Consider the following 13,667-nt stretch of genomic DNA (forward strand, 5'->3'; position numbering starts at 1 on the left):
AGAGGTTTTCAGGATGCCCTTAATGGGCCTACTCTCCTGGGGTTCCCCATTAAATTGCACTGTGCTTGGGTGCCCATACCCGGATGCCCGCCCCTCCATTCCTGGGTGGTACTGGCCTATGAGCCCCCTGCTTCTGGCTGGATAGTAATCTGCCATCCCTGTGGCCCTGTGCTCATATGCGCCAGAGGACATGGGGGTGGCAGAGTCCAGGGACTGAGAGAAATAAAGGCCTCTGGTACTAGGGCTCCTGGGGTTATGCTCAGGAGTTTCTCTTTCCCAGCGAACCTCATCTCTATCCACCCCCGCTTCCTGTTGCAATGCAAGAGCCTGCGCCTTCAGTTCCTCAGTTAAGGCCTTACTAGACTCTATCAGTCTCTCCTGCATCGCTACCTGTTGTTGGAGCCTATCATTGTGCTGGCAGAGAGCCTCATTCTCTCTCTGTGTTTCCTGATTGGTCCTGGAGCACTGGGCCAGTCTTTGCTGCAGGAGGGTTACCTCCTGAGCTGTGTCCCTATTGGCCTGCTCCTGTCTTGCCAGAGCCTCCTCCACCCTCCTGGTGTGCTCTAGCAAGTCCTGGTGTTCTTTTTGGAGGTCACCCAGTCCCTGGTGGGCCAGGTGATTTTCTTCCATTTTTCTCCTTAAGTGGCAGACTTCCTGGCCTAAGGTGTCCCTTTCCTGACCAAGAGCTTGAATTTGTGACGCCAGGTCGTCCCTTTGCCTTTGGAAGGCACCAGCTTTCTGGCGCTCCTGATCAAACTCTGCCTGGGTATCCAGGTCTTTCAGAATCAGTTTATTGCTCTCTGCCTTCACTCTATCTAGATGACTTTGCAGGGTGGCTACCTGCTCCGTGCATGCCCCGTTAAAGTCTAATTGTTGCTCCAGCTTTTTCTGGCTCTGCAGCAGGGAGTCCAAACCTTCTTGGTACTCCTTCTGCAAGGCCAGAAATCTGGTATCCTGGTCAGCCTTTTCCTGTTGCAGGATGTCCATATCCCTCTTTATTTTAATGATGTGCTGTCTACTCTCATTTTCTGACTCCTGGCTCCCCTGCAGCCTCTGCTCAGAAGAGACCAGGTCAGATAGAACCTTCTCTAACGCCATCTGTCGCTTATTCGCCAGATCATGGCTTTCAGTACATTTATCCTGCATGTCTCCCATATATAGGTACAGGTATGCGGCTATCCTAACCATCTTGTCTTGTTCATCCTTAGCTTTAGGAGCCATGTATAGTTCACTCAGGGCCACAAGTAAGGGACCCTGATCTCTCCATATATCTGACCCTGTTTCCGTGACCTGTTGCGTGATGGCCTGCAACCAGACCATCTGGTCCTGGTGAGTCCACTCACCTCTCACAAATAACTTATGTAAGAAGTGCTCTCTGGCTATTTTCATGTCTACTAAGGTCGTCATTCTAGAGATTGGTCCCTGTCCTGACTTACAGGAATTAGTATTTTATTTTTGCAAAACAGACCTTTTTCTTAGAGCGTTCCTTTGAGGAGTGCTTTACAGCGTAACACAGCGTGTGATCCGACCGGATATGTGTATCTGGTCAGCTGGCACGCTGTATTAATCTGCACAAGTGATAAATCTAATCCAAACGTCCGGCACAAGCCCCCAATTTGTAAGAGGATTCAATTCAACACTACAGCTAAGTCAATGCCTAGTCTGGGATACTGAATGGAAACCCTTATTGATATATCTTTATGTCCAGTTCATGCGTTCTGGATGACTACCCCTATATAACACCCCTCCCTTGGAATCCCCCTGACCCCACTGAGCCAAGAAGTAGTTCTGTTTTGCAAGTTTAAAAGGTTTATTTGATAATTTAAACAATATATATATATCACGCTTTATAATAAATTAATAATTGGATATCACACTTAATCTGATATGATAAAGATTAACAACGGAAAATCTGGCACTAGCACACTTGTGAATAGGAACAGAAGAAGAAGGTGGTAGAGAATGCTTTATATAAGTTCAGATGGATGTAATGTTGAATGAAAATGCAATACAGAAAATACTCAATATGATTTCAACAAAACAATGTAATCACTTTTCTCTGGCAATCCCCTCCCCCCTTTATGCAATGCAAGGAAATGGAAGGAAAGCACACAGTTCTCAGAAATGCAGTCAAATGTAATTCAGTTCACCCCAGCAAGCTTGGACTACAGAAGTTTAAAACACAGGCCCAAAATGCTTTTATATGTGCTGGCAATGAAGTGAAAAATATGCTAAAATGCTTTTAATTCCCTCTAGAGGTTTAGGGTGAGTGGTATATGCTTTGAATAAGTTCAGGATCACTTTAGCAATGCTCTATAATGGTTGTCAGGTTGCAAACGAATTTTTGCAACGGAAGGCAAGCAGCAGCAGATTTTTACACGTGGAGAAATTTTGCAAATCGCGGCAAATTCGCGAGTGCGCCGGGCACGATTACAGAGGAACTACAAGGACTATCACTATCGTTTTTGGGGTCCTAGGACAGCCTAGGATCTCAGCTTCCAGATGAAAGTTACTGCAAGTCTCTAGGACAAACGCTCATGGAGATATGAGCGATTAAATAAAGGTCGTTTTTCAGATTTGAAATTTTAAAGTTCAAAAAGACAAGTGACAGCTAGCAACTAGAAAAGGACAGGTGACAGTTAGGAGGCAGTTCTACTTAGATTAAAATAGATTGAATTATATTATTTTAACTAAGAGATTGGTTCTGCACAGTTCTACTATGTACTCACAATATATTTAGAAATAGAATGGGCCTCGCCACGGATCTGGTCAGGTTTTGGACTGGACTCCGGTCTGGGTCTCTGCACTTCACAGTGATCTGGGTCAGCTCTCTCTCTAGCCTCTCTGGATTCTGGAGATTGATGGATTTGAAGTCTGGATCTCTGGATGTGGTATGGTCCGGCAGAGCGCGTTGCAGCAAATGGAATTGAATGTCCCTATCTGTCCTGTCTGTCTGCTTTTATCTGTTTTTAAAATGGGTGTGTGTGCAGCATCACTAGACCCTACCCCTCTCCACTTGTCATTGGCCAAGCTTTCATTTCTCCCCTGATTGGGGGAGCTAAGTTGTGTCAGAGTGATGTCATTTTACAGCCTGCAGAAAGTCCACTCCTCCTGTCAACTTGCACACAAATCTAGATTTGAACCAAATACATATTTGCAGAGGTCCATATTGTTTTAAAATCATATGCACCCATCATGCATTACAGGAGGTATACCCTGTCCAAATCTGCTCTTCCTGGGAGCTTGCATTCATAAATGGCAATATTTTGCACTTTTTAACTGGTTTGCAATACCGGACATTACCCCAAATTTACACACATGTGCGCAAGGAGTATGGACATTAGTTGATGAAGTGTCAGATTTTTCACATGCACACATTTTGAGTAATATCCTCTTTTCCGCTAAAACCCCCCTGAACATACCACCGGGTCCTAACACGTCTTAAAATGTGGGCAGAAAAATCACAAGAATCATGGTGTCATTTAAATAATTTTCACAAGTCCGTACTATGAGTTATTCATCTTTTTAGAGTTATGTTCTGGCCCCAAAGGGGTGTGGTTTCCCCCCAGCACAAGGTTGAATTTCTGGTTTTTCCAGTTCTGCCAAGCCAGCTTTCTCTCACAGGCAGTGCCCCTCCCCTGTCCTTCCAGGAGGAAGCTCCATTTACGACTCCCGCCAATAAAACATTTGCCTGAGTCAGGACAGGGCTTTGTTCAGAGCTCCTGTATTCTGTGGGGGCTCCCCTTAATTCAATTATCAGAGAGATGGCATATCCTTAGTGTGGCCAGCAAAAGGCAGATAGGCCTGGGAACACAGCTGTGACTCAAGTTTCACTCCTGATGGGGGGTAGTTGCCAGGCAAAATTGGAATCTCTTTAAGCCAGTTTTTAGCTACATGTCATTTCTGTTCCCCAGTTTTCTGCATTCAAATAAAACTAAACATTTTTACATATGCAGCTAGAATGCTGATTCTAAGTTTAAAACTATGACATTTAAACAATTGCAACCTATGTGACACTCAGAAATAGGTCACTCATTTCTTTTAAACATTTAGATTTTTAGTGTATTTCAGTCCACATTTACTTAAACTGCTGAAATCCACAGCTCAGCCAGTCTTGTTATAAACCTTCAAGTCACTTCAGAATATAACTTTACATTGGATCCACCTCTCAGTAAGTCTTTCTTTGGCTGGCCTTGGGTTCATTTATTCAGTTTTACACAAAAAAAGTAAAATCTGGTGTTGTTTTAAATCGCCGGCTTTTTGATAGTGGTGAGTACTGGTACTGCACCCCTTTTTGGGATTTAAGAAAATGAATTCCCAACAGTTATGGGTTTGCTTTTGGCAATCAGCATTGCCATTCCCAATGGTTTCAGACTACTGTGTGGGTAGTCCAATGGTGGTTTTAGGCAGTGTCCTTCTGTGCCCACAACATCGGCAAAAATGAGTGGCAGCCTATTCTTCATGCATTTCCCTGTGCATTTTCTGGGAAGCTCTGGCCATCATGATGTTTTCCATGTCAGTACTGCACAGTTTTGAGGTAGGGCTTGGATGCGTGGATAAAAACATCCCACAACAGCAACGTCACTCATGACACAAACAATATGTAGTATTATCTCATCATACTCATTGGTGTGCCCCTATTTACATATCATCGACCCCTTATTGACCACCAGATGATTGACTGCGGTTTCTTGTGGTGATCTTCTTCCACATGGTCCTGGGCCTTGTTGATTTTACACCCTAGCAACACAATTGGTTTGTTAGATGCTAAGACTCCTCTCCCCACGTTTCAACCACTTGATGTGCGCCTGGTAATTAGACATGAGCTCAGTGGATACCCTCGAGGTCAAGATAGCTCTCTGAAATGCATGAGCTTTGTTCGATCCCATGCATTCTGGTGCCCCTACCATTGGCCTAAATTTGTAACCCTCACCCTGCACACCTCGCAGTGCAAATTACAGGGCATTGTGTTTGTGCTTCCCCCTTAACATCTGCCCCTTCCGTGGGCTGCCCACTGCGGACACACTAATCAATCAGTCGTTGAGGGATTTAGAAGTTCGGATTGTGGGCATGTTTTGGCAGCTCCAGACCTGTGCCCTGCTTCCCATGAGATGGTCCTTCAGGGAAAGGCACAACCCTACCCAAGCTTCACTGTTCACATTCCTTTCGGATTACTTGGGCCTGCAGTGTAAAATAATCAAGTGCTATGTCTTAATTGATGAAATGACCTTCTACTCTACTGCCTGAGATGGGAACAGGGATGGGAGGGTGTACTCCTGCTAAGGCCTATGTCTATTATGTGCTGGTGTTGGATCCTGGCCACTCTTGGCCTAGCTTCCAAAATGGCGGCAGTTCAGTATATGTTCATCGCTTAGAATGCATCACATCTACAAACTACACTTTCTGTAAGCTTCTACATCCTATTGTCCCATGTATACACCTCCTTCCTATCCACTTGTGCCATTAGGTACGTGCACTCGTAGCGTATTGCTCTCAATCTGAACCGTTTGGAGGGACAGTGGAGCAGGGCATGCATCCCAACATAAGCCAAGTGTCGGCCATCAGCACCACCCGAAAAAGCTGACGGAATTGTGGAAAGAACGTTGGGAATTAAAAAGAAAAGTGATTATGAAAAGCTTAATGATACAGCAGATAAAAGAGACTAGACATATAGAACAGTTTATGATACAAGGAATTAAGACTATAGATGAGGACAGCTCATCTATAATATATATATATATATATATATATATATATATATATATATATATATATATATATATATGGACAAGTTCCTTCAAAACACACATTTTTACAGCACGTTTAGCATTTATTTCTCTTTGGTGGTCAAATGTAATGACGTGCTGTAATGTTTGCACCCTTACACTGCTATGCCAAGTTTAATGTCACTTCAGCGGTCTTCATGGACCATCGTCTAACATCATGATAAATGTGTACTCCTCCTTAATGCTGCACAGCTCAAGCCAGTAGACCAAAGCAATGTATACCGACACAGGATATTTACATGAAGTACAAACTGATGCGTCTAGTGAACTATGAGGAAGCTGTAACGTAACATGCATTTGCCATCTTGGATGTGGAGGCACTAGAATTGCATTCACTGGGTCTTCCTTTGTGTTTGTTGAGATCCTTTGTTTGTTGCAACGCATGCTTGCTCGGCATCTGGATGGTCACAGGAAGGATGAGTTTTCATGATTATATTCTCTCTAAGGGTGACATCATTGAATGGCGGTGGTTTCTTTAATGTAACGTTCTTTAACCTGTTGCAGTTTTGGAGAACATTTTCCATTCATCTCTTAAGAGTGACTACTGTTTCATATCTGCATAACACTGTGCCCTTTCAATTGTAGTTGGACCACACAGCTCAAGTTTGCGCTTACCCAAAGTGACAGCCCTTTTGGTTATGATATGTGCTGAAAAGGATTGATGCTTTCTGTGGCTTGCAATCATAGTAGTTCCATCGCCTTCTTTTCCCAGTCCCCCAGGTTGATTTTTATGTTGGACTTTTAGGCAGTGCTGAAGCGCCACCTGTAAACTGAAACTATTGCATTAGAGAGAACAACTAGGAGGGAGATGGCATGTGAGGATGGATGCACTGCTTTGGGGTGTTTGGTTATTTACACACGCATTGACTTGCCCTGCTAATCCCCATGGCCATTCCCACCCACCAGCTGTCCCTCCCCATCCAAAACACACCCTCCAGGCATCTCTTTGAGCTAGCTCTAGCAAGCAGTGACATCGCACATTGTGATGTAAGTGCCTGTTTCAAAGCAGCCTTCTGAAAGTGAATGGCTTAATTGCTGCTATAAAGCCACTACTGTAATGAAACATTCATAACCAAGTGTGTCTTCTGCCCCTTCATTTATAAGCAGTTTGCACGTCCTTGCACTGATGTCCTGTTAAGCACTGGCAAAACCAACATGTTTAGCTTGTGTTAGGTAATGTTTAGGCATTTGCCAGACACTGCTATCATAAGCGCAGGTAATCACATCATTTTAAAGCTGTTTTTATATTACAGCCAGGTATCGCTTGGCAAATGCCTAGCCAATGCCTACACAAAAGCCAAAACTGTTTGCTTTGCCAATGCTTGTTTCCCTTGAACTCCAGAATGGCGTGCAGCCTTAGTCAAGATAGAGCCAGCACAGTGCAATAGGAGACGCCACCTTTTAAAGAATGCCCACATCCTGCACTTGCGATTGACCTACACTTTACAGTGTAGTAGAAAGAAATCAATTTTATACCAATCGCTTCTTATTTAGGAAGTTCCCTCTTGCCTCTCCTTTCCACACCATTCGAACATGAACACTAATTCTCTATCTGGCTTCCTCCCCTTCTCCAGGTTCACACTCTATGCGGTGGATACCAGAGGCCGGCACTCTGCTGTGAGTACGGTAACACTGAGGACAGCCTGCCCACTTGTGGATGATGAGAGGGCAGAAGGTAAACATTCATAATTAAGATATTCTTCTTTGTGTGACTATGTAACTATGTCCCTCCTGAGACACCTTGTTTCCAGTCCTAGGCTCTTAATTAACACACGAGAGCATTTTGAGAGTAGGGATATTGGTCACCTTAAATTGAACCAAATGGATTACATTTCAATTGTGTGCAAATGCAAAGTGCCTGATTTCAAACCTCAAATTATGTAGACCCTCTCTGGGCAAATAGATAAAACAACTCCCAAAGATCATTGTGCCTCAATTTTTAAAATACCAATAACATGTCCTCTCCTAAGTGGCTGTTTGCGTTAGTTGTCCGTGTTTTCATTTGTAAAAAAAAAGGATGCTCACATTTGCCCCACTTTATAGGGACTAGGTTTTCTCCCCGCGTCTTACTGAAGTCCCACCCAAAATTCAGTCGGAATGAATGAGATGGCCTTTTAGCATTCTTTTATTCAAAATCTTTTGGATACTGTGACAAATCCCAGGATGCTGTCACTGCTTCCGAAGGGGGAGCACTTTCCCATGAGGCCTGGGTGGTGAGACTGCTACCCGATAGTCCCCTTGGGAATGGTACTCAGCGGGTGGATCTCATGGGAGGGGAAACCCCCTGTGAGACCAGTGATGACCTTATCGGGAGAATGTGGTAGCCCTATAAAATCCCGCCTCTCCTTCACCTACCCCCTCCAACTCTGTTATCTTATGCCATGTATTTATTTAGTAACACAGAAGTAAAAAGTACTAAGACGAGGAAGATCCATAACCTCAATCAGTACTGGGATGAGGAGGAGGTGCGCAGCAGTACAGCGTGCCTGCCAGAACTGCTTTTCCCATTCTAGTGGTTCTAGACAGTCGATTGGAAGAAGTCAAGTTAAAAGCAAAGAAGGACTTTACACAACGTCAAGCCTGCCCTGGAGGAGCCGCAAGACGAAGTACACGTAGAGAAGAAGGAAGGCAAACTGGGGATCCAAACAAGGAGAAGTCGCTGTCCAGTTGGTCTGGCATGCAGGGACAGAGGGGTGAGCAGCAAGAAGGACGCTCCTGATATCCCCAAAGGTCAGCAGCCATGGGAGATTGGTTCTACACCGACAAGGAAGAAGCAGGCACAGTGGGGCTGCCAACCTCCAGTGACGAGAGACGGAAGCAGGGGAAGCTCCACCACTGACGGCAGGCGCATGGGACATCCCAAGAACATTGCAGACTGCAAACCCAGGTACGCTGATGGTCAGGGAGGCACCCGGGGGGCCTGTAAAGTGTCAAGGATAATCCAAGGGGGCAAGTAAGCCCATAGAGCCACAAGAATGGGTCTTTGACCCTAACAAAGTCAAAGGACACTTAGAAAGCCTAATCAGGAGAAGAATACTTGGTGGAACAGTGGGCAATGTTTAGTGGGATACTGTTGGAAACCTGCAGTGCAAGTATGAGACCTGCACCCATATAAAGAGATCTTTAAGACTGATAAACAATAAATACAGTACTTGGCAGGTGAGTAAACCAAGTCTGTGGATAACACCAAAGCCTGGGAGTGCATCCAGGCTGTTCTTCTTCGTCACATTACCTGGTGGGAGGAAACCAGGTCTGCCAACCAGGGTCAGGGACCCGCCAAAGCCTGGGAGTGCATCCAGGCTGTTCTTCTTCACCGCAGTACCTGGTGGGAGGCAACCAGATCTGCCAACCAGTGTCAGGGACCCACCAAAGCCTGGTGTGCATCCAGGCTGTTCTTCGTCGCAGTACCTGGTGGGAGGCAACCAGGCCTGCCAACCAGGGTCAGCGACCCACCAAAGTCTGGGAGTGCATCCAAGTTGTTGCTCTTCGTTTCAGTTCCTGGTGGGGGGAAACAATGTCTGCCAGTCAAGGAACATATTTTTCCCCCCACAATTGCTGAAATGTATCTTTGTTTTTGCAACTGTGCCTGGTTACAAGAAAGCAGCTCTGCCAGTCAGGGTCAGGGACCCACCAAAGCCCAAGAGTCCATCCAGTATGTCCTTCTTCATCACAGTACCTGGTGGGAGGAAACCAGTTCTGCCAACCAGGGTCAGCGACCCTCCAAAGCCTGGGAGTGCATCCAGGTTGTTTCTCTTCGTTGCAGTTCCTGGTGGGGGGAACACTGTCTGTCAGTCAGGGAACAGAGTTTTTCCCCCACAATTGTTGAACTGTATCTTTGTTTTTGCAACTGCCTGGTGATGAGGAGCCAGGTCTGCCAGTTAAGGTCAGGGACGCAGAGACAGAAAGGAAGCCCGAGAAGGGCCAACCAGGAAACAGAGTTTTCCCCAACCCTTGTTGAACTTTTCAAGAAGTCTGAACAAGGCCAACGAAGGGAGATATTCCCCAATACTTCAAGGTTTGAAGATTCCGGAACTGTATTTTGACCAGGGGAAGGGTGCCACTCCCGTGGTCTGCAAAGGACTTATTTTCATTTGTTTTAAACTTAGATCTGAGGGAGAGAGTTAGGATTCTGAAATTGGACATTTTGGACTTTAGCTCTGGACATTAAGATACTAGTTATTTCAGTTGAGGCAGGGAAATCCCTCTTAGAGTTAGTGCGAGATTGGGCTTTCTTTTCCTTTTTACATACAAATAAAGGTTTCTAATAATCACAATGACCCCTCTTGTCTGAGACTTCCTTCAGCAACCTTACCATACACTCTTAAATGAAAACTGTGACATAATGCCAGTAACTTCGGACACTCTCTAAAATAATGATGCATGACGTAACCCCTTTGTGCTAGTCCACTAAAGGAAATATGCAGGTTCTGCTGGCATTAGTAACATTTACATGTAAACAACTGTGTTACCTAGTTTTCCAACCTCCCCCAAAGAATAGTTTGGTTTGAATATTCCATCTTCAACACTGAAAACAGTGATAACCCCACATTCTCTCTTTCTTACAGTAATTCGAACGAGGTACTGCTAGTTATTTATTTTGTTACAAAGACAGGGTGGGATACCTCCTACATTCCCCTTTCCTACACGGAAAGTAACAGATAGGCCTTCCCTTTCTCCTTTCTAACAGGGATGAGCAGTTATGACCTATTGTCAGAGAGATGGACGCATGGGCCATTTACTCACCGAGATGGACAGCTTGGACATTTCTCAAATAGAGGGCAGCAAGGACCTTCTGTGACCGAGGTTGACAGCTGGTACCTTCTTTCGTAGAGATGGTAAGCTTGGAAATGGTATCACAGAGATGGACAGTTAGGACCTTCTATCACAGAGATGCAATTCTGGGACCTTCTATTCCAGCGATGGACAGCACAGACCTTCTGTCACAGCGATGCACAACTAGGACCTTCTGTCATAATGGTTGACAGCTTGGACCGTCTCCCACAAAGATGCACAGCTAGGGCCTTCTCTCATAGTGACAGGCAGCAAGGACCTTCTATCATAGTGACAGGCAGCAAGGACCTTCTATCATAGAAAGGAATATCTTAGACCTTCTCTCAAGGATATGGGCAGATAAGACAGTCTCTTCCAGAGAGTTATCTAGGGCCTTATCTCGCTGAGATCACCAGATGTACATTTTTAGTCAGCAGTGGAACACTAGGCCCTCTCTCAGGAAGTGGACGCTCTGATTCTCTTTCACAGAGTTGAACCCTATCTTGGTACTTCCCTCAAATATATGGGGAGCTGAGGCCCTCCTCACAGAAATATGTGTGGCCTTCTCATACAAATAGAAAGATGTTGTCATATTTCACAAAGATGCACAGCTATGACATTTTGTTTTTGGGTGTAGACACCAGAGGCCATATTACAGAAACTTTGTGCAGGCGCAAGTCCAATTTTACACAATATTAGCACTAGGGCAAAGTTTGCCCTATTTCTTAAAACAAAGGAACATATTAGAAAAACTTTGCACCATGACAAGTGCAGATTGGTAAGGTTATAAGCACCAGGGCAAAAATTGCCTTTGTGTAAAAAAGACCCATTTTGAATGCATTTTTGCATTAGGAGAAAGTTTGCACTAGTGCTAATACCATTCCGTATTAGCACCTGGGCAAAGTTTGCCCTAATGCAAAAATGCATTGAAAATGTATATTGTTTGCGCTACCGCAATTTTTGCACTGGTACTTACCAATCTGCATTTTTCATGGTGGAAAGGTTTTATAATATGTCCCAGTGTGTTTAGAAATAGAGAAAACCTTGCCCTGGTGCTAATACCCTGCAAAGTTGCACTTGCGCTGGTGCAAAGTTTCAGTAATCTGGCCCCTGGGACTCTTCACCACAGAAACAGGCAGTATACTTTCTTACAGATATAGACATAGGTCCTTCTCTGAAAAAGAGAAGCATAGCTAGACTCTTCACTGTAAAGAATTGAGAGCTGGGGCTTATGTCACATGGATGAATGCTAGGGTATTCTCTTGGATAGATAAACAGGCGTGACCTCGGCTTACATGGATATATCACAGGGACCTTTTATCACAGAAATTGACTGAAAGGACCTGTTATCATATACGTGGGCCACTCTCCCAAAAGCTGCAGGTTCCTGACCTTCTCACACAGATATAGACACCTTGGCCCTCTCTCGCAGAGATGATCAACTAGGCTCTCCTGATATATAGATGGGCACCTATGGTCTTCTATCAGAGAACTGGAGATATGTGACCTGCTCACTGTATTCCACAACTTGAAACTGTTGGACCCATTTCCTGGCGTCTTTTGATTTGCAACCAAGGCTTTTGATATTGCCTATCTCTATTAATTGCCATTTTGAGATAAGGTACAAACTCTTCACCTCTGTTCCCAGCATGATTCACTTTGACTCTATTTTAACCCTTTCTTACTATCCCACAAGGCAGGTGAAGTTACCAAATGTTTTTTTCACAGTATTTGACGTACTTAGGAAGCTTAAAGTGCCCAAGCAGTCGAAATGAAGGGATCTGTGGGATGTACTCATGCTTCTCCTGATACTACTCTCTTTTTGTAGAAATTGCTGACAAGATTTACAACCTGTACAACGGCTACACAAGTGGGAAGGAGCAGCAGGTCGCTTACAACATGCTAATGGACGTGTCCACCTCAACGCTCTTCCGTATTCAGCACCACTACAATTCCCATTATGAGAAGTTCGGAGACTTTGTCTGGAGAAGTGAGGACGAACTGGGATCCCGGTAAATTTGCTTACTGTTTTCTTTGTCTTGCTTCATAGAAAATGTTACCTGATCTTGTATTTTCTACTCATCAAGATTTACTTCACAACTACATGGTAAATGGAGCTGTGATTGATGTAAATAACATATGTACGTTCACTAAAGTGAAAAGCTACCACTTTCGCTTGGTTCCACTGGCAGCATTTAAATTTCCCTCACCTGTAATGTTAATCGTTAATTACTGAGTGTGTGAAAATCACTTATGTGAAATTGCATAAGGTGGTCACCTTTTCTTGTCCCCATTATTGAGAAGACTGGACAATGGGCAATGGTACAATGATACATTTTAAAAATGCCCCTGTTGGTCCAATGTCTTTCACAGTCGGAATAAGAAAAAGATATTCCATGGCATTTTTTTGGCAACCAAGACAGTAATCATTGAAGTTGCTGCGCCGTCCCTGACCACACGCAGAAGACCTATTGATTGGTTTCCAGGTGATTGAGCAGTCCTTTCTACTTTGGTATTTGCTTCTTCAAAACCCCATAATCAAGGCACCACTGCGGCACTGTAGTGGTGAAGACTTTGGTAAACATCTTCTGATCCATATTAAGAACAAATATTTTATTTTAATCATGTATTGAAAACATTTGAAATACCACATCCTCACACCGAAATTGTGGTGGGTATCCAGTGAAAATGTTGCCAGCAAAAATGTAGTCAGTGAAAAAGTCGTGATGATAATACCTCTGCAGTGAAAAAGTTGCCAAACAATTTGTAGTCAGAAAATGCATCTGAAAAGGAGCCAAAAATGTAGTGCTGCTAGGGAATTGGTAGGGTTGCGCTGGGTTTTGTGGGCTTGTGATTGCCTGGTTTAGGGCAAGGTTAGGGCAGGGGTTAGAGCTGAGTTAACAATTCTGGTTAGAATTAGAGTAAGAGTTAGGTTCAGGGTGGTTGCGGCAGGGTTGGTGATGTTTGAGTTTGGTTAGTCATTAGGGTAGATTAAGTGTCAGGGAAAGTGTTAGGGTAGGGGTTCTGATATGGCTAGGGCTAATAAGGTAATGGTTTGGGTAAGTGTTAGGAAGTTGGGAAGCACTGGGGATGTTGGCATAGGATAGACGT

At 44.3% G+C, this 13,667-nt stretch overlaps 1 protein-coding gene across 3 annotated transcripts in view; it reads left to right on the plus strand.

The window, feature by feature from the left end:
• Window positions 1-13,667, plus strand: part of ASTN2 (astrotactin 2) — a 3,972,579-nt gene that overhangs the window by 3,689,221 nt on the left and 269,691 nt on the right. For all 3 annotated transcript variants that reach the window (XM_069609664.1, XM_069609663.1, XM_069609665.1), the window contains 2 exons: window positions 7,361-7,461; window positions 12,385-12,568. In XM_069609664.1, coding sequence (XP_069465765.1) covers window positions 7,361-7,461; window positions 12,385-12,568 — 285 coding nt within the window. The remainder of the gene's footprint in view (window positions 1-7,360; window positions 7,462-12,384; window positions 12,569-13,667) is intronic.

The sequence above is a fragment of the Ambystoma mexicanum genome, chromosome 8 (genome assembly GCF_040938575.1).
Source record: "Ambystoma mexicanum isolate Mex_15411 chromosome 8, UKY_AmexF1_1, whole genome shotgun sequence".
In the NCBI taxonomy this organism is placed as follows: Eukaryota; Metazoa; Chordata; class Amphibia; order Caudata; family Ambystomatidae; genus Ambystoma; species Ambystoma mexicanum.